Source organism: Schistocerca americana, chromosome 6 (assembly GCF_021461395.2).
Source record: "Schistocerca americana isolate TAMUIC-IGC-003095 chromosome 6, iqSchAmer2.1, whole genome shotgun sequence".
Classification (NCBI taxonomy): domain Eukaryota; kingdom Metazoa; phylum Arthropoda; class Insecta; order Orthoptera; family Acrididae; genus Schistocerca; species Schistocerca americana.
In genome coordinates, this window is record NC_060124.1 from 168606918 (window position 1) to 168629445 (window position 22528).

At 39.3% G+C, this 22528-nt stretch overlaps 1 protein-coding gene across 1 annotated transcript in view; it reads right to left on the reverse strand.

Moving 5' to 3' along the window:
• LOC124619218 (WD repeat-containing and planar cell polarity effector protein fritz) overlaps window positions 1-22528 on the reverse strand; it is a 63372-nt gene that overhangs the window by 32145 nt on the left and 8699 nt on the right. The window contains exons 5-8 of the mRNA XM_047145438.1: window positions 10686-10786; window positions 8897-9011; window positions 8599-8805; window positions 1316-1587 (exon numbers count right to left, since the gene is read on the reverse strand). Coding sequence (XP_047001394.1) covers window positions 1316-1587; window positions 8599-8805; window positions 8897-9011; window positions 10686-10786 — 695 coding nt within the window. The remainder of the gene's footprint in view (window positions 1-1315; window positions 1588-8598; window positions 8806-8896; window positions 9012-10685; window positions 10787-22528) is intronic.

A 22528-nucleotide genomic window follows, 5' to 3' on the forward strand; every position in this document is an offset into this window, starting at 1 on the left:
TTTCTGAAGAAGAGAAATTTGTTAACATCGAGTATTGATTTAAGTGTCAGGAAGTCGTTTCTGAAAATATTTGTACGGAGTGTAGCCATGTATGGAAGTGGAACATGGACGATAAATAGTTTGGACAAGAAGAGAATAGAAGCTTTCGAAATGTGGTGCTACAGAAGAATGCTGAAGATTAGATGGGTAGATCACATAACTAACGAGGAGGTATTGAATAGAATTGAGGAGAAGAGGAGTTTGTGGCACAACTTGACAAGAAGAAGGGACCAGTTGGTAGGACATGTTCTGAGGCATCAAGGGATGACAAATTTAGCATTGGAGGGCAGCGTGGAGGGTAAAACTCATAGAGGGAGACCTAGAGATGAATACACTAAGCAGATTCAGAAGGATGTAGGTTGCAGTAAGTACTGGGAGATGACGAAGCTTGCACAGGATAGAGTAGCATGGAAAGCTACATCAAACCAGTCTCAGGACTGAAGCCCACAACAACAACATTTTGCATTTCTAACATCTACTTATAAAATGAATGCTTGGTTCAAACAATTCTCCATTTGATCTCATAAACATTAGTACAACACTATCTGAACTGAAATTTTATGGATGTACCATTAACTAAACGTGCAACTTTGATTTGGTAGTTAGTTACAGTAGCCATTATACTACAAAGGCTGACATTTTTATACACACATCTTTACTAACCCTCCTTTCAAATATTTACTGTTAAAAGACTATTTAGTTAGAAACAGAGATGTTATGTTAAAGGACCAGTGGAAGAACAAACATTGTATTCAGTGATATGGCTTATTACAAGTTATGCTGTTATTGCAAATAAGAAAGTTTGTATAACTAGTGCTAGCAGTAAGTAAAATATTTAGTAAGTCTGCTCTGAAGGCTGCCACAAAAGCAAAGGGAAAAGCCAAACCTCATTTTAAATGTGGAGTGTTAAAAACGCAGGTCTTTGGCAGGTGAAAGAAACAATGCACCTTTGGATGACTCAGCACTGCAAGTATACAATTCCCGTCCTACAATTCACTTACTCATAATACTTTCCAACAGTTAATTTCCAGCATTTACAAACAAGTATTTCTCTTATAAGTTACTGGTCTGACCTGTTGATGCAAGTGGATATTTCTTTCAACACTTTTAGACATGAAACTGCTCAAACATTATCAAACATGGAACATAATTTTTTGATGATATGAAATACACTACAGGCAACTACCATGTTGGGCACTTAACCTAATTATTCTTTAAATACTAATCTGTTTTTATGATCTACTCTCAATAATAAAATTGTCCTACACAGCCTTACCTTTCGAACTGAAGTAAAAGGAACCCATCCGTCTGGCAAAAGTTTTCTGCATATTGGCTGACATCTGTCTTCTTATTCCATTCCATGTGCAGAAGAGTCGGCTGAGTCCTAAAGTAGGATCCGAGGTCCAACAAACTCGATGGTGTAATATCTTCACTCACCAATTGATTCCTGATACAGCCCAGTGCTGTGTCGAAACACTGTAGCTGGCACCTTTCATTGGCAACTACAACTAACATACCATCAGGATGCCAAGATACTGTTGTGGATATCTAGAACAATATAGTATTTACATAATCAATTAAATGAAAGGGGGCCCAGCAAATATGGTGCATAATATAAAAAAACGCAAAGATGAAAACCACACTCAAACAGCCCTTGTTAAGATAGGTCTGCAGTGTCTACCACATATCTTTTATTTTTTAAGTTACATAAATAAAGTTTTTTGGACATATATTCAGAATGGATAACAACAGACTAACCAAGCGGATATTCACATTACTCAATAGCTACAAATCCAAGCCAGCATGGTTCATAGAGACTGAAAAGGACATTGAAAATGCTGGAGTTACAATAGACACAATAGAAAACAGAACACATTTCAGAAACGCAGTTCAAAAGGCAGAATTTCAGGAGAGAAAGAAAATAACTAGACAAAAGTGGACTCAAGAAGAAAGGGAACAACACTCTAAAAGGATGAAGGAAATTTGGAAACTGAAGAAATCTAATACAATGAAAAGTAGCCAAAGTTGATTCATCGTACCCTCCAAATGGGTTATTCGAAAGAAAAAAAATAAATAAAGAAGAGCACTGAGGTTTGATACAGGAATAAACGTGCACTGTAACACGCTACACTGGCTACATGCTTTCTTCCGCCATGATTTTTATTGTGTAGTACCAACAGACTTCAAATCATTTACCAATTACAGATGACTGTAGGTAAATAATAAACTATAGTTTTTGACAATGTTATAATTTTTTTTAAAAAAGGTAAAATTAAAAACACCTTCAGCTGTCTATATTTTGAATGTAATTTATTTATGGAACCAGTTTCAGCACTTCACTATGCCATCTTTCGGCCCAGTGACCAACATGTAGGAGGAACCCAACCTTACTTACAGTGAAATGCCAACACTGGTCACATTAATAATGAGATATAACTTATTAGTAAACACTTTTAACAATTAGAAACATTTGCACATGCATTAAATATATCCTTTCTCTTGCTAGAACTACTGTAAGTCCAATATGTAATACATGTATGAAAATACATAAAATTCACTTGAAATACAATAAAGGCCCCTTCTCTGTTCCCATTCCAGCACTAGACACCCATCTTTCCACCATCACATGCAGTCTTTTTACTTCTCCCTTTCTTCCGCTACATGCCCCCCCCCCCTCCCCACCTCTCCCCTGCCCTCAGTCTAACCTGCAGTACTTCACTGTCCATCACCCCTACCCTACTATCCCTCCCCCTCCATGCCCCAGTCTCCTTCTTACCTCCACCCAATCGCCACTCCCATCATGCAATGGTGTTAAGACTGCAGTCATATGTGCAACTTGCATTTGTTTGTTTTTTTGTTTTTGTGTGTGTGTGTGTGTGTGTGTGTGTGTGTGTGTGTGTGTGCGTCATCTATTGGTGACAAAAGCCTTACTTTCCGGAAACTTTATTTGTCAGTCTTTTTGTTGTGCCTATCTTGAGCAAGCAGTAAAGGAAACAAAAGAAAAATTCAGTATAGGAATTAAAATCCAAGGAGAAGAAATAAAAACCTTGAGGTTTGCCGATGAAATTGTAATTCTGTCAGAGGCAGCAAAGGACCTGGAATAGCAGTTGAACGGGATGGACAGCGTCTTGAAAGGGGGACATAAGATGAACATCAACAAAAGCAAAACGAGGATAATGGAATGTAGTTGAATTAAATCGGGTGATGCTGAGGGAATTAGATTAGGAAATGAGACGTTTAAAGTAGTAAATGAGTATTGCTATTTGGGGAGCAAAATAACTGATAATGATCTGAGTAGAGAGGACATAAAATGTAGACTGGCAATGACAAGGAAAGCGTTTCTGAAGAAGAGAAATTTGTTAACATCGAGTATAGATTTAAGTGTCAGGCAGTCATTTCTGAAAGTATTTGTAAGGAATGTAGCCATGTATGGAAGTGAAACGTGGGCGATAAATAGTTTAGACAAGAAGGGAATAGAAGCTTTCGAAATGTGGTGCTACAGAAGAATGCTGAAGATTACATTACAGAATGTAGAATGTTGTCTACTCCCAGGGCCTTGTTTCGACTTAGGTCTTTCAGTGCTCTGTCAAACTCTTCACGCAGTATCATATCTCCCATTTCATCATCATCTACATCCTCTTCCATTTCCATAATATTGTCCTCAAGAGCATCGCCCTGGTATGACCCTCTATATACTCCTTCCACCTTTCTGCTTTCCCTTCTTTGCTTAGAACTGGGTTTCCATCTGAGCTCTTGATATTCATACAAGTGCTTCTCTTTTCTCCAAAGGTCTCTCTAATTTTCCTGAAGGCAGTATCTATCTTACCCCTAGTGAGATAAGCCTTTACATCCTTACATTTGCCCTCTAGCCATCCCTACTTAGCCATTTTGCACTTCCTGTCAATCTCATTTTTGAGATGTTTGTATTCCTTTTTTCCTGCTTCATTTACTGCAGGTAAGAAAATTTAGAAAGGGTAATGGATAGGTTAAAGTTATATATAGTGGTAATTAGTGAAGTTTGGTGGCAGGAGGAACAAGTCTTTTGGTCAGGTGGATACAGGGTTATAAGTACAAAATCAAATAGGGGTAATGCAGGAGTAGGTTTAATAATGAATAAAAAATAGGAGTGCGGGTAAGCTACTACAAACAGCATAGTGAATGCATTATTGTGGCCAAGATAGACACGAAGCCCACACCTACTACAGTAGTACAAGTTTCTATGCCAACTATCTCTGCAGATGATGATGAAATTGATGAAATGTATGATGACAAAAACAAATTATTCAGGTAGTGAAGGGAGACGAAAATTTAATAGTCATGGGTGTCTGTAATCCAAGAGTAGGAAAAGGGAGAGAAGGATACATAGTAGGTGAACATGGACTGGGGGTAAGAAATGAAAGAGGAAGCCGCCTGCTAGAATTTTGCACAGAGCACAACTTAATCATAGCTAACACTTCGTTCAGGAATCATAAAAGAAGGTTGTATACAGGGAAGAATCCTGCAGATACTAGAAGGTTTCAGATAGATTATATAATGGTAAGACAGAGATTTAGGTACCAGGTTTTTAATTGTAAGACAATTCCAGGGGCAAATGTGGACTCTGACCGCAATCTATGTGTTATGAACTGTAGATTAAAACTGAAGAAACTGGGAAAAGGTGGGAATTTAAGAAGATGGGACCTGGATAAACTGAAAGGACCAGAGGTTGTAGAGAGTTTCAGGGAGAGCATAAGGGAACAATTGACAGGAATGGGGGAAAGGAACACAGTAGAAGAAGCATGGTTAGCTCTGAGGGATGAAGTAGTGAAGGCAGCAGTAGGTAAAAAGACGAGGTCTAGTAGAAATCCTTGGGTAACAGAAGAAATATTGAATTTAAGTGATGAAAGGAGAAAATATAAAAATGAAGTAAATCAAGCAGGAAAAAAGGAATACAAACGTCTCAAAAATGAGATCGACAGGAAGTGCAAAATGGCTAAGCAGGGATGGCTAGAGGACAAATGTAAGGATGTAGAGGCTTACCTCACTAGGGGTAAGATAGATACTGCGTACAGGAAAATTAAAGAGACCTTTGGAGAAAAGAGAACCACTTGTATGAATATCAAGGGCTCAGATAGAAACCCAGTTCTAAGCAAAGAAGGGAAAGCAGAACGGTGGAAGGAGTATATAGAGGGCCTATACAAGGGCGATGTACTTGAGGACAATATTATGGAAATGGAAGAGGATGTAGATGAAGATGAAATGTGCGATACAATACTGCGTGAAAGAGTTTGACAGAGCACTGAAAGACCTGAGTCGAAACAAGGTACCGGGAGTAGACAACAATCCATTAGAACTACTGATGGCCTTCGGAGAGCCACTCATGACAAAACTCTACCATCTGGTGAGCAAGATGTATGAGACAGGCAAAATACCCTCAGACTTCAAGAAGAATATAATAATTCCAATACCAAAGAAAACAGGTGTCGCCACATGTGAAAATTACCGAACTATTAGTTTAATAAGTCACAGCTGCAAAATACTAACATGAATTCCTTACAGATGAATGGAAAAACTGGTAGAAGCCGACCTCGGGGAAGTTCAGTTTGGATTCCATAGAAATATTGGAACACGTGAGGCAGTACCGACTTTACGACTTATCTTAGAAACTAGATTAAGGAAAGGCAAACCTATGTTTCTAGCATTTGTAGACTTAGAGAAAGCTTTTGACAATGTTGACTGGAATACTCTCTTTCAAATTCTAAAGGTGGCAGGGGTAAAATACAGGGAGCAAAAGACTATTTACAATTTGTACAGAAACCAGATGGCAGTTATAAGAGTCGATGGGCGTGAAAGGGAAGAAGTGGTTGGGAAGGGAGTGAGACAGGGTTGTAGCCTCTCCCCGATGTTATTCAATCTGTATATTGAGCAAGCAGTAAAGGAAACAAAAGAAAAATTTGGAGTAGGTATTAAAATCCATGGAGAAGAAATGAAAACTTTGAGGTTCGCCGATGACATTGTAATTCTGTCAGAGACAGCAAAGGACTTGGAAGAGCAGTTGAATGGAAGGGACAGTGTCTTGAAAGGAGGATATAAGATGAACATCAACAAAAGCAAAACGAGGATAATGGAATGTAGTCAAATTAAGTCGGGTGATGCTGAGGGAATTAGATTAGGAAATGAGACACTTAAAGTAGTAAAGGAGTTTTGCTATTTGGGGAGCAAAATAACTGATGATGGTCGAAGTAGAGAGTATATAAATTGTAGACTGGCAATGGCAAGGAAATTGTTTCTGAAGAAGAGAAATTTGTTAACATCGAGTATTGATTTAAGTGTCAGGAAGTCGTTTCTGAAAGTATTTGTATGGAGTGTGGCTATGTATGGAAGTGAAACATGGACGATAAATAGTTTGGACAAGAAGAGAATAGAAGCTTTCGAAATGTGGTGCTACAGAAGAATGCTGAAGATTAGATGGGTAGATCACATAACTAATGAGGGGGTATTGAATAGAATTGGGGGGAAGAGTTGTGGCACAACTCGACAAGAAGAAGGGACCGGTTGGTAGGATATGTTCTGAGGCATCAAGGGATCACAAATTCAGCATTGGAGGGCAGCATGGAGAGTAAAAATCGTAGAGGGAGACCAAGAGATGAATACACTAAGCATATTCAGAAGGATGCAGGTTGCAGTAAGAACTGGGAGATGAAGAAGCTTGCACAGGATAGAGTAGCATGGAGAGCTGCATCAAACCAGTCTCAGAACTGAAGACCACAACAACAACAATATTTACTGCATTTTTGTATATTCTCCTTTCATCAATTAAATTCAATATCTCTTCCTTTACCCAAGGACTTCTATTAGCCCTTGTCGTTTTACCTACCTGATCCTCTGCTGCCTTCGTATTTCATCTCTCAAAGCTACCCATCCTTCTTCTACTGTATTTCTTTCCCCCGTTCTTGTCAATCGTTCCCAAATGCTCTTCCTGAAACCCTGTAAAACCTCTGGTTCTGTCAGTTTATCCAGGTCCCATCTCCTTAAATTCCTACCTTTTTGCAGTTCCTTCAGTTTTAATCTACAGTTTATAGCCAATAGATTGTAGTCAGAGTCCACATCTGCCTCTGGAAATGTCTTACATGTTAAAGTCTGGTCCCTAAATCTCTGTCTTACCATTATATAATCTATCTGAAAACTTCCAGTATCTCCAGGCTTCTTCTATGTATACAACCTTCTTTCATGATTCTTGAACCAAGTGTTAGCTATGATTAAGTTATGCTCTGTGCAAAATTCTACCAGGCAGCTTCCTCTTTCATTCCTTACCCCCATTCCCTATTCACCTGCTATGTTTCCTTCTCTTCCTTTTCCTACTATCGAATTCCAGTCACCCATGACTATTAAATTTTCGTCTCCCTTCACGATCTGAATAATTTATTTTATCTCATCATACATTTCATCGTCATCTCTTCATCATCTGCGGAGCTAGTTGGCATATAAACTTGTACTACTGTGGTAGGCGTGGGCTTCGTATCTATATTGGCCACAATAAAGCGTTCACTACTCTGTTTGTAGTAGTTTACCTGCATTCCTTTTTTTTTTTTTTTTTTATTCATTATTAAACTTACTCCTGAACTACCCCTATTTGATTTGTATTTATAACCCTGTATTCACCTGACCAGAAGTCTAGATCCTCCTGCCACTGAACTTCACTAATTCCCACTATATCTAACTTTAACCTATCCATTTCCCTTTTTAAATTTTCTAACTTACCTGCCCGATTACGGGATCTGACATTCCACGCTCCGACCCGTAGAATGTCAATTTTCTCTCTCCTGATAACAACGTCCTCCTGAGTAGTCCCCTCCCAGAGATCCAAATGGAGGACTATTTTACGTCCGGAATATTTTACCCAAGATGACGCCATCATCATTTAACCATACAGTAAAGCTGCATGCCTTCGGGAAAAATTACAGCTGTAGTTTTCCCTTGCTTTCAGCCGTTCGCAGTACCAGCACAGCAAGGCCGTTTTGGTAAGTGTTACAAGGCCAGATCAGTCAATCATCCAGACTGTTGCCCCTTCAACCACTGAAAAGGCTGCTGCCCCTCTTCAGAAACCACACATTTGTCTGGCCTCTCAACAGATACCCCTCCATTGTGGTTGCACCTATGGTACCGCTATCTGTATCGCTGAGGCACACAAGCCTCCCCACCAACGGCAAGGTCCATGGTTCATGGGGGGAACAGGATGTGTATACATGCCCAAAGCAGCAAAATTGTTAACAGTGATACCCAGCATTTTGGATAGGTTTAATGATAAAGAATTGCTTGAAATGTCACACGTGCATTGTTAGTTCACTGAATTCATTGAAAGAGTGGCACTATGACACTACACTCAGCTGGTACCAAAGTGACAGGAGCCATATCATACGACTTTTTAGTCTGTACATAGGTGCCTAAGAGAGAGCAGACCCTTCATTGTTAAAATGGGAGGCACTAGTCGAGCAATATATGGCAGTATACACGATACTTAATCTACAATAATCAGCACCATTAGAGTTGATAATTTCCCACAATGGATATAACACTCACAAATGCTGCCTTTACTGTATGTGTAACTCCTCTTCCCTCATCAAACAGCACCAGGGAGCCATCAATACAGCCAAGCAAAAGCTTCTCTTCATCCGGACTGAAACTGTGGCAGCAAACTTGAGTCTGTAGAGGGACAGAAGTAACTGCTGTTCGCTGTAAACGTGATTTACTTATCTCGTACGTGCAGCTCTCCACTGTCACTTCGCCCTAAGAATGAATGGACATTTATTATTGTTGAAGGCTTGTTAATATGACTGCAGGAAATAGAACATAAAGATAAGACAACAGTAAGACTCACTTTTCTTGACACCTTCTGCTCTACTGAATGAATGACATTTGGCTGTATACAGCTGAAAGATACACTGACTGGATCAAATTCTGTTCTATAGTAGCACAGCAGCTCGAATTTTGTCCTAAAAAAATAAATAAATAAATAAAAAATGTTTTTATAAAATTAAACACCACACGCACAGAATAAAATAAAAAAACATTGGTTACATAAGCATAACGTTAAGTGAAGTTGTTCTGACTTTTCTGTGAGACAAACTATAAAAGACAACATAATGAAAACTTCACGAACGCCACGAAAAGTTTGAGCTTTCATCAGGTAACTGCAAATGAAATTTGACTAAACAATTCAGCCTTGTCTCTCACATTTACTTCTTGAAGACTAACATGCTGGAAAACCCCTTATTTCCTTGCTAAGTGTGTGTGTGTGTGTGTGTGTGTGTGTGTGTGTGTGTGTGTGTCTGTGTGTGTGTGTGTGTGGGTGTGGGTGGGTGGGGGGGGGGGGGGGGGGGGGAAGGTGCATGTGCACACTGTACTTTTTCCACATGTGTCATCACCCCACTGTCTGAAGTGTCACTGAGCCTGAGGGTGACACTGCAGGCTGTCACATTTTTGTACCATCACAAAGGAAGGTTGTAGACACTCTATGTCAAAATTCAAACTTATCCATCATAATGGGAGACAAGTATGGGGTTTTGCACAGTCGGTACTGAACTAACCAATGTCATGAAAACCACGACCAAACTTACTGTTAAGAATACCCTGTAATATACTCAAAAGGAAAAGGGTAAAAAGTTAAAGTAAGATGGTCACAAAAGGAACCAGCCAAAGTTGGCTTTATGCAGTATATCCTGTGCAAAATGGTTACTTAATAAATAACAATGGAATTAAAATCACACTCCAACTTCTTCTTATTGTAGAACTTCTGATAGCCAGTTGTCTAAATAAGCAGTCTGTCAACACGCCAGGATGATTCACAAAAAAATAACATGTTTTAGGAGCACAGGAGATTGATCTGCTAGTAAAAAATATCCAAAAAATACTGAGCCTGGTATCTCAAGGCAGCAGGGTGTCTTTCAGTGAATGGTGAAGTGTAGATGATATTTAAAGTAGTAACACAGAGCTTTACCGTCTCAACATTCTGCCAACATTTAGATCTGAGGATGGCCATTACTGATACGACACTGATAGTACTCCGCATATTTTCCCCTCCTTCGTACCCACTCCTTAATTTTTATTAAAAAGCATGGCTGTCAAACTTTATTGGAAGTTAAACTTTATTGGAAGTTTCTTCCTTCTCAAAACTTGTAGAACTTCTGATAGCCAGTTGTCTAAATAAGCAGTCTGTCAACACGCCAGGATGATTCACAAAAAAATAACATGTTTTAGGAGCACAGGAGATTGATCTGCTAGTAAAAAATATCCAAAAAATACTGAGCCTGGTATCTCAAGGCAGCAGGGTGTCTTTCAGTGAATGGTGAAGTGTAGATGATATTTAAAGTAGTAACACAGAGCTTTACCGCCTCAACATTCTGCCAACATTTAGATCTGAGGATGGCCATTACTGATACGACACTGATAGTACTCCGCATATTTTCCCCTCCTTCGTAACCACTCCTTAATTTTTATTAAAAAGCATGGCTGTCAAACTTTATTGGAAGTTAAACTTTATTGGAAGTTTCTTCCTTCTCAAAACAAAAAAAAAAGGAGGGAAATGTAACAACAATAAAAGAAAAACAATGCAGAGTACAGTGAATGAAGCAAGACTGTGAAAGGAGCATAGACACATAATGACTTACCCAGTGACCATATACACATGAACATTTGCTCTGTCCTGATCTTTAACGACTGGACTCCACGGATAAACTTCATCACGAGTGCACCGCCACCAAATAAGTATCTGCAATTCAGAACAGATATAAGCTAAATAATTCCATTAATTGTATGGCTTTTATTATCTTAACATCAAAGTTCTGAGAGTAGATTAAACACACAGCAATTTTTGTGGTGGCACGCAAATTTCAAGAAATTACACTAAATGGCAGAATTCAGTACACTAATCCAATAATAAATAGATAATTTGAAAGATCCTGTACAAAAATCTTGGGCCAATATTTTTGTTGCCAATATGTTTCTTCCACCAACAGCCATTTGAATTAACGCTGCTAGAAAGCTTTACTTAGGAAACCCAAATAAGAAGCAATTATAGTTTTGATCCAGAAGCATCATCAGGCTATTCTCAAATAACATAGCAGATCACATACTTAACTTTTGAGGCCAGAAGGGTGAAATGAACACATTCTCTTCATTCACCTGTCTGACACACTGTATATCCTGATGTTTGGAAATTTTCTCTATACAATTTACTAACATAATTTTCTTATTTCCTGTTTCTGACTCAAATATGGTGGTATCAGACAACATAATGGAAAGGACATATTCACATTACACATCAATAGATGATTCAAATCTCCCTTACCCATTATCCCTTAACAATAATCATTCAGACAGAATTGTACTCCAGATTGGTAGATCAGCAACAAGAACAATCAGTGCTGGGTATAAGAGTATGTACATGTAAGAAAGTATGTGTGTTCGCTAACAGCAGAACTGTATGAATTTTGTGTTCCAATTCTGTTAATCAAATGTACTTATTTACGTCATGTCATACATATATTATAATCAAAGAATGGAAAGTCTGGGATAAAATAAAAATAATATTATGGAAATGACAGATTACTGCTAAACATTTTAATTTTGGCCAAAAGGCCTTCTTATGAAACAGAAAACCCACACAAGCACAACTGACACATATATGATCACTGTCTCTGGCCACTGTGAGCATATCCATAATCTTATAATTATCTTATTATATTATCTCATATAATTATAGTGTGGAAATGAAAATCCCAGTGACTCTTACTTACATTCAGATAAACAATGAGAAGACTTGGGTCGAACAATAATTATTAATTCTTTATGATGATTTATCTAACTCAAATGACGGCTCATCATATAAATTAATTTTTTCAATGCAAACTTTATTGATTTTATGACAATTTGTGTGTTGATCAGACTCCTACAATGGTTTAAATCACAGCCATAATAGACAGAAAGAGCCTAAGTGGACATATATTGATAATATACTAATGCCAGTTGTTAAGTTATTTCACATATTTGTTTGAGAGACAAATATCAGATTTACTTGCAGAAAAACATGTCATTCAATGACTCAGCACAAGTATTGTAGTACATGGCTGTTGGGATAGATTCTATTTTGACCCGAAGAAACTAGAGCAGAACATCAAGTACATATTATATATGGTCTTTTTTGCAAGTAATCTTTGTATATACCTATTAAACAACAACCACTGTCTTAATGTGATTTCATATGTTTAATGGAATGTGATCCGTGCCTTTCCTAATTTCAAATTTTCTTCTGGGTTTAAAATATTAATCGACTGAGTGGAATACATTAGACCTCTTTTGAGAGAAATTGTGAACTTTAAACAATTACAATGGACACATCTGTCCTTTGTTTGGATTTACATGCATTTCTCATACTCCTATTTAAATGATACTTTCAAATACGGTCTATGCTTTCAATTAAGAGGAGGGGGGTCGTATTACCCTAGAGAAGGAGTTGAGCTCACTATCTGTGGAATTTCATTTCAGTTTTTGTCATTTTGGGTGTGGGCCCTTACTTTGGGTTTCGTCACTGTCCTAAATAGAATACTTCACTGTTGTAATACGGCAATATCACAATCCTGGAAAGCAAAAGTGAAGAGGAAATGTCTGTGGAAACCAGGGAAGTAAGAGTGAAGAAGTTCCAAATTAGGATAGATCAAGAGTCAAAAGATTGAATGGACAAGTGACATCAAGGGGAAATATTGGTTTTTGTTAGTCAAGGAACTTGAAGAAATCATTAACTAAACGTTCTCTTATTCTTTAAACTGATTATAACATTTTCATTTGATTATTAGAAAATTTCTCCATAATAAACTCATACTGTTACTGTCAACTGTATGTTTAAACATATTTATACTCTTTTAAAATTTTTGAGAACAGTAGGCCTATTCTCATTCAAAAATATCATTCTCAAATTTCACTGTATAATTCCATGAGAAATAGGTTATTCTTGAGAATTTTTGCATGCTTACAGAGCTATATTTTCGAAAATTTTCTTAAGTCTGTGGTACAAGTGTTGTGAATAACTTGTTTCATAGCAAATCAGCATTTATGAGACACAGTTACTGCCAAATAATAGATCACCCCAAATTTAAGTGTATACACTCCTGGAAATTGAAATAAGAACACCGTGAATTCATTGTCCCAGGAATGGGAAACTTTATTGACACATTCCTGGGGTCAGATACATCACATGATCACACTGACAGAACCACAGGCACATAGACACAGGCAACAGAGCATGCACAATGTCGCCACTAGTACAGTGTATATCCACCTTTCGCAGCAATGCAGGCTGCTATTCTCCCATGGAGACGATCGTAGAGATGCTGGATATAGTCCTGTGGAACGGCTTGCCATGCCATTTCCACCTGGCGCCTCAGTTGGACCAGCGTTCGTGCTGGACGTGCAGACCGTGTGAGACGACGCTTCATCCAGTCCCAAACATGCTCAATGGGGGACAGATCCGGAGATCTTGCTGGCCAGGGTAGTTGACTTACACCTTCTAGAGCACGTTGGGTGGCACGGGATACATGCGGACGTGCATTGTCCTGTTGGAACAGCAAGTTCCCTTGCCGGTCTAGGAATGGTAGAACGATGGGTTCGATGACGGTTTGGATGTACCGTGCACTATTCAGTGTCCCCTGGACGATCACCAGTGGTGTACGGCCAGTGTAGGAGATCGCTCCCCACACCATGATGCCGGGTGTTGGCCCTGTGTGCCTCGGTCGTATGGAGTCCTGATTGTGGCGCTCACCTGCACGGCGCCAAACACGCATACGACCATCATTGGCACCAAGGCAGAAGCGACTCTCATCGCTGAAGACGACACGTCTCCATTCGTCCATCCATTCACGCCTGTCGCGACACCACTGGAGGCGGGCTGCACGATGTTGGGGCGTGAGCGGAAGACGGCCTAACGGTGTGCGGGACCGTAGCCCAGCTTCATGGAGACGGTTGCGAATGGTCCTCGCCAATACCCCAGGAGCAACAGTGTCCCTAATTTGCTGGGAAGTGGCGGTGCGGTCCCCTACGGCACTGCGTAGGATCCTACGGTCTTGGCGTGCATCCGTGCGTCGCTGCGGTCCGGTCCCAGGTCGACGGGCACGTGCACCTTCCGCCGACCACTGGCGACAACATCGATGTACTGTGGAGACCTCACGCCCCACGTGTTGAGCAATTCGGCGGTACGTCCACCCGGCCTCCCGCATGCCCACTATATGCCCTCGCTCAAAGTCCGTCAACTGCACATACGGTTCACGTCCACGCTGTCGCGGCATGCTACCAGTGTTAAAGACTGCGATGGAGCTCCGTATGCCACGGCAAACTGGCTGACACTGACGGCGGCGGTGCACAAATGCTGCGCAGCTAGCGCCATTCGACGGCCAACACCGCGGTTCCAGGTCTGTCCGCTGTGCCGTGCGTGTGATCATTGCTTGTACAGCCCTCTCGCAGTGTCCGGAGCAAGTATGGTGGGTCTGACACACCGGTGTCAATGTGTTCTTTTTTCCATTTCCAGGAGTGTATCAACACAAATAAATTAACATTTCTGAGAATATTCGGAAGTTATTATTGTCCCGTGCATAACCTAATTCCCAGTAAATCCACATTTGTGATTAATTACTGTAACAGACATTGTAACTTACACATTAAGTTACATCTGGTTTTCCCGGCAAGAAGAGTGTTTATTGTTGTTGTTGTTTTGGTCTTCAGTCCTGTGACTGGTTTGATGCAGCTCTCCATGCTACTCTATCCTGTGCAAGCTTCTTCATATCCCAGTACCTACTGCAACCTACATCCTTCTGAATCTGCTTGGTGTATTCATCTCTTGGTCTCCCTCTACGATTTTTACCCTATACGCTGCCCTCCAATACTAAACTGGTGATCCCTTGATGCCTCAGAACATGTCCTACCAACCGATCCCTTCTTCTAGTCAAGTTATGCCACAAACTCCTCTTCTCCTCGATTCTATTCAATACCTCCTCGTTAGTTATGTGATCTACCCATCTAATCTTCAGCATTCTTCTGTAGCACCACATTTCGAAGCTTCTATTCTCTTCTTGTCCAAACTATTTATCGTCCATGTTCCACTTCCATACATGGCTACACTCCGTACAAATATTTTCAGAAACGACTTCCTGACACTTAAATCAATACTCGATGTTAACAAATTTCTCTTCTTCAGAAACAATTTCCTTGCCATTGCCAGTCTACATTTTATATCCTCTCTACTTCGGCCATCATCAGTTATTTTGCTCCCCAAATAGCAAAACTCCTTTACTACTTTAAGTGTTTCATTTCCTAATCTAATACAGTCAGCATCACCCGACTTAATTCCATTATCCTCATTTTGCTTTTGTTGATGTTCATCTTATATCCTCCTTTCAAGACATTGTTCAACTGCTCTTCCAAGTCCTTTGCTGTCTCTGACAGAATTACAATGTCATCGGCGAACCTCAAAGTTTTTATTTCGTCTCCGTGGATTTTAATACCTCCTCCAAATTTTTCTTTTGTTTCCTTTGCTGCTTGCTCAATATACAGATTGAATAACATCGGGGAGAGGCTACAACCCTGTCTCACTCCCTTCCCAACCACTGCTTCCCTTTCATGCCCCTCAACTCTTATAACTGCCATTTGGTTTCTATACAAATTGTAAATAGCCTTTCGCTCCCTGTATTTTACCCCTGCCACCTTCAGAATTTGAAAGAGAGTATTCCAGTCAACATTGTCAAATGCTTTCTCCAAGTCTACAAATGCTAGAAACATAGGTTTGCCTTTCCTTAATCTATTTTCTAAGATAAGTCGTAGGGTCAGTATTGCCTCACGTGTTCCAATATTTCTACGGAATCCAAACTGATCTTCCCCTAGGTCAGCTTCTACTACTTTTTCGATTCGTCTGTAAAGAATTTGCGTTAGTAGTTTGCAGCCGTGACTTATTAAACTGATAGTTCGGTAATTTTCACATCTGTCTACACCTGCTTTCTTTGGGATTGGAATTATTATATTCTTCTTGAAGTCTGAGGGTACTTCACCTGTCTCATACATCTTGCTCACCAGATGGTAGAGTTTTGTCAGGACTGACTCACCCGAGGCTGTCAGTAGTTCTAATGGAATGTTGTCTACTCCCAGGGTCTTGTTTCGACTCAGGTCTTTCAGTGCTCTGTCAAACTCTTCACGCAGTATCCTATCCCCCATTTCATCTTCATCTACATCCTCTTCCATTTCCATAATATTGTCCTCAAGTACATCGCCCCTGTATAGACCCTGTATATACTCCTTCCACCCTTCTGCTTTCCCTTCTTTGCTTAGAATTGGGTTCCCATCTGAGCTCTTGATACTCATGCAAGTGGTTCTCATTTCTCCAAAGGTCTCTTTAATTTTCCTGTAGGCAGTATCTATCTTACCCCTAGTGAGATAAGCCTCTACATCCCTACATTTATCCTCTAGCCATCCCTGCTTAGCCATTTTGCACTTCCTGTCGATCTCATTTTTGAGACGTTTGTATTTCTTTTTGCCTGCTTCATTTACTGCATTTTTATATTTTCTCCTTTCATCAATTAAATTCAATATTTCTTCCGTTCTTCCGTGTTTATTATTAACAGTAATTGTAAATTAACTCTTATTTTTGAGTTTGTTAACGACTATAACTAACCTCAAATAGTTTTAGGAAACTAGTAATTTTTATCACAGGTTTAGCTGTTGCCTTAACAGAAATCTCAACTTCTGTGTTTGCTTCAATTTTTATAGGGAATTAGTAATTTTTAGCTCAAAGGATTAAAATATAGTCAGTAGGCTTATTTTAATGTTATCTGTTCACTGTCGTGACCTGTAATACACTGCATGAGCCATAATGCAGCCGTATTGTGAATACTGTTCTCAAACACAGGTCAATTTGGTTGATGTTCAAAAGCATCTGGAAATCACTGTGTCTACAGTCAAATGAATGGCACCTGCTGCAAATCACCTCCCCGGTACCTGTGGTACTAGTATCTAATGGACTTCAAGTACTATCCTCTCCTATGGACACTGTCTCCTCTATATGAAGTACAGGATCTTTCATTACTCATCCACTTGATCATGAGTGACATGTCAGTTGTAGATTCATGCGTAATTTAGAGGGTAGATAAGGAACAGAGAGAACTAAGGGTGTTTACTGATCCCCCTAACCAACAACCCTCCTCATCCCTCCTGACTGCATCCAGCTGCCCTACACTGCCCCCACCACATCCCTGCACACTCCCACAAGCAGTGTTACACCCTTCCCCAACCCTACCCTACTATTTCTCCCCCTCCCAACCATAGTCTCCTCCATACCCCAACAACCACAGAGTTCTTCTACTATCATTCGAAGATGCTCGCAGTCTAGTCCCATTGGCCAAAGACAACACTGGTCGTGTGTGTGAGTTGCACTTGTGTGAATACTGTGAGTATTTTACTTTAGAAGAAGGCCTTTTGGTCGAAAGCTCAAATGCATAGCAGTCTTTATGTTGTGCCTGTCTGCGACTCAACATGTCCTCTATAAGGTGTGTAGCAACCTATCATCTTCGTAATAATGTCTTTAATGGTCACATAGGGTCAGTCATTATTTATAGGTAGAATAAGGGGGAAATGCAATCAGTACCAAACAGGACTAGCAGAGGTTACTCAACATACAGAGAGAAAGGTGGCATGAACAGTCACAGGTTTCTCTGACCTACAGGAAGTGTCACAGAGATGATGAGACAACTGAACTGGCAGACTCTTGAAGATAGATGGAAACTATCCCAAGAAAATCTACTGACAAACTTTCACACACCGGCTTTAAAAGATGACTCTTGGAATATACTAGAACCACCTACATATCACTCCCATAGGGATCGTGAGGATCAGATTAGCTTAATAATAGCATATAATCATTCTTCCCACACGTCATACATGAATGATTTGCGAAAAAGCCATAATAACTGGTAAGTGGGACATACCCTCTGCCATGCACTTCACAGAGTATAGATGTAGATGTAAACATAGAACTCCTCTCTTCACACAACTGACATCTCCAATCGAAGTAAGTATCTCTCTACAATATTTATTCTTTGGGAAGTCATGGTAATCAACATTCTCCCTATAGGAATGCTTTAAGAAACGGCAAGTCTCAGCCGCCTTGTGGTACTGTTTAGTCAGGAGAGCTAGTATTGATGAATGGAGCAGAATCATCTGTCTCTACAAACCTGACCCTGTTTAACAGTGACTACTTCAAGTGTGAGGACTTTCAGTGCAGTGCAGCTATGGCTACATACTCTACTCACCTTCTCTTTCTGTATTTCACAGTTATGCTTTAATGACTTTTACCGTATAATATTGTATTTTTTCATTATTTGATGTGTTACAAGCCATTTTTGTGAGACAAAACAGCCAAAAACAATTAAGCACGCATTCTGTAATAAGGAGTGCCAATAAAGTTCTATATAGTCTATAAATAAATATCATGTTTCCAAGTAGAGAAGGAATTAGTGAATTTCATCAAAATGCAAGAGGTATTACAGAAAAAGTTAGTGAACTGCTTATAGATGGTGACTCTGAAATTATTGGTATATCGGAGCACCACTTAAATAATTTGACAATTTAGAGGCTTCCTATACCAAGATACAGATTAGCTGGCTGTTTTTCAAGGAGTTCCTTGCGGGGTGGAGGAGTGGCTGTGTACGCTAAAAACAGTATTCTATTTGAGTCCATAGACATATCATGACACTGCACTGAACAGATATTTGAATGTTGTGCAGGGGCAGATGAATTTAGTGAAACTAAACTTCTAATCATTGTTGTTTCTAGGTCCCCTAACTCTGACTTCAGAGCATTTCTGCTCAAGCTACAGTGGGTTCTTGATTCACTTTGTAGAAAGTATCTGAAGTTAGTTATATGTAGTGACTTCAATACAAATTTTGTATATGATGGTGCAAGGAAAAGGATGTTGGTAGATCTCCTAAATTCATGTGATCTGATGCAGACTGTGTTTTTTCCATCTAGGGTGCAAGGGAATAGTAGCACATCCATAGACAATATTTTTATTCATTCTTCACTACTAAATGGGCCTTCTGTTAGTAAAAGAGTGAATGGCCTTTCAGACCATGATGCACAAATGTTACCACTAAAAGGCTTTTGTACTCTAACAAATGTCACATATAATTACAAACTATGTGGGAAGTTAATCCAATAACAGTAGACATTTTTTAAATCTTGTCAAGGAACAAGAGTGGCAGGATGTTTACAATGCTAATACCACAAATGATAAATATAATTCTTTCCTTGCTCTTTGCTCATGCTCTTTGAGAGCTGCTTTCCATTAAAACGTTCTAAACGGGGGCCCAGGTGGCTGACTAGTGGGATAAGGATATCATGTAGAACAAAGTGGGAATTATACCAAAATGTTTGGAGTAGTCACAATCAAGTTACAGAAGCCCCAATACAAACAGTATTCTAAGGTGCTTAAAATATTATTAGGAGAGCAAAAAGGATGTTGTATGCAAATAGAATAGCTAATTCACAGGATAAAATTAGAACCATATGGTCAGCTGCAAAGGAAGTGTCTGGTCAGCAGTACAAGGTTGACAATTTAAAGTCAGTTCGTATTAAAAATATTTCTGTTACCGATAAATCAGATATATGTGCAGTATCTAACAATCATTTTCTGAGCATTGCTGATGAATTAAATAAAAATTTAGTTTCTACGGGGAATCACATAACTTTCTTGGCAAATGTCTTTCCGAGATTGATGTCTGAAATACCCCTGTGTGACACATACAAGGTGGAGATTGAGTCATTAATTAAATCACTGAAGACTAAGGACTCTCGTGGATATAATGGAGTGCCTAGCAGAATATAAAAGTACTGTGCTGCCCATGTTAGCCCTGTATTTAGCCATATTTGTAATTTTTCCTTTAGGAATGGTCAGTTTCCTGAACAATTAAAGTACTCAGTAGTAAAGCCACTTTATAAAAAGGGAAAAAGGGGTAATTTAGAAAATTTTAGGCCTATTTCTATGCCATCAGTGTTTGCTAAAGTTATTGAAAAGGCTGTGCATGTAAGGATAACTGAGCATTTTATATCACGATCTGCTATCAAATGTACAGGTCGGCTTTAGAAATCGTTTAACAACTGAAAATGCTATATTCTCTTTTCTCTGTGAGATACTGGATGGGTTAAACAAAAGGTTTCGAATGCTACCCATATTTTTTGATTTAACTAAGGTGTTTGATTGTGTTGATCACAAGATATTGCTCCAGTGCAATTGGTTCACCTCTTACTTTAGCAACAGACAGCAATAGGTCATTATCCACGATGTTGAGAATGACTGTGATGTGGGGTCTGAGTGAGTACAGTCAAGTGGGGGGTTCCTCAGGGATCAGTGTTGGGACCACTCCTGTTCCTTATTTATATAAATGGTATGACCACTAATATTACGGGTAACTAAAATATTTCTGTTTGCTGATGACACTAGCTTGGTAGTAAGGGATGTTGTGTACAACATTGGTTCAGTTTCAAATAGTGCAGTTCATGACCTAAGTTCATGGCTTGTAATAAATAAACAAACACTAAATCACAGTAACACTCAGTTTTTACAATTTCTAACACAGAATTCAATAAAACCTGATGTTTTGATTTCACAGAATGGGCATATGATTAGTGAAACTGAACAGTTCAAATTTCTTGGTGTTTAGATAGATAGTAAACTGTCATGGAAAGCCCACATGCAGGATCTTGCTCAAAGACCTAATGCTGTCATTTGTGCTATTCGTGAATGGTATGTGAAGTGAGTGATCGTTCAACACGAAAATTAGTCTACTTTGCTTATTTTCATGTCGTATGGTATTACATTTTGGGGTAACTCTTCCCATTCTAAAAGGATATTTTTGGCACACAAATGGGCGGTTCGGGCAGTAATTGGTGTAAGTTCACGAACCTCTTGTCGACCCCTGTTCACGAGTCTGGGTATTTTGACATTGGCCTCTCAATATATATATTCCTTACTGTCATTTCTCGTTAACAATATTAGCTTATTCCGAAGAATTAGCAGCTTCCACTCAGTTAACAGTCGGCAGAAATCAAACCTGCATTTGGATCGGACTTCCTTAACACTTGGGCAGAGAGGTGGGCAGTATACTGCTGCATCCATTTTCAATAAGCTACCACTCGAATTCAAAAATCTTAGCAGTAATCCACGTGCTTTCAAGTTGAAACTGAAGAGTTTCCTCATGGTTCACTCCTATTCTGTCAAGGAGTTTTTTGAAAAATTAAGCTGATTTATGTTGTATTGTTGATTGCGTTTACTTAAACTTATGCATTGACTTTTTTCGGGTTCATAAACATTATATTTTTATCTGTTATTACTTTTATGTTGTAATTTCATGTACTGACATGTTTCATGACCTTGGATATTTGCTCCTCAATTGACGTGTAAATAAAAAATAAATAGAGGACTCAAAGACCTGGCTTTATTACAAATTTCAATAAATCTGAATCTTCTGATATGGACGGCTCTTCCCTCAGTTGTGTCATAAATGATGTGAAAACCAGAAAATTTATTTGTAACAGCACCCAAAATTAATAATAAATGTTAATTTCAGACACATTGCAATAAACAGAAACACACCACTAGATATTAAAATAATTTCCACCGGATTTCACAGCCCTGTGTAAGAGTCGGAGTAGTGTTCTGTTTCTCGGGGTGGTGTGTTTATTATTGGGTCATTGTGTGAGAGAGTGTGTGCATGCGCATGTGTGTGTCTATTGTCGACAAAGGCCATTGGTCAAAAGCTTTAAGTGTAAAAATCTTTTTGTTGTGCCTATCTGTGACTCAGCATCTCCACTATATGGTGAGCAGGAACTTCCCTTCTCATAATATTGTTACATTCCATCCTGGATTTTCCATTGTTTGCTAATTAAACAGATTGACTTCATACTGGTAGCATTTGCATCTAAAAAGCAGTTTGTAGTTTCTGCAGTTACACCTTAAAGCATCCTGCAGCACTGATCTGATGACCCTCTTAGTTAATGTGTGCATGGTTTTTTTTTTTTTTTTTTCCTGAGTTGATGGTTTGGGTGGGTGGGGGAAACCAAATAGTAGGATATAAGATTGGAAGTGGTGCTGGCCCAATAATACACACACCACCCTGCGAAAGGTTACTTCAAAAAAAAAAAATATATATATATATATATATATATAAAAAAAAACAAAGATGAGGTGACTTACCGAACAAAAGCGCTGGCAGGTCGATAGACACACAAACAAACACAAACATACACACAAAATTCAAGCTTTCGCAACAAACTGTTGCCTCATCAGGAAAGAGGGAAGGAGAGGGGAAGACGAAAGGAAGTGGGTTTTAAGGGAGAGGGTAAGGAGTCATTCCAATCCCGGGAGCGGAAAGACTTACCTTAGGGGGAAAAAAGGACAGGTATACACTCGCACGCACGCACA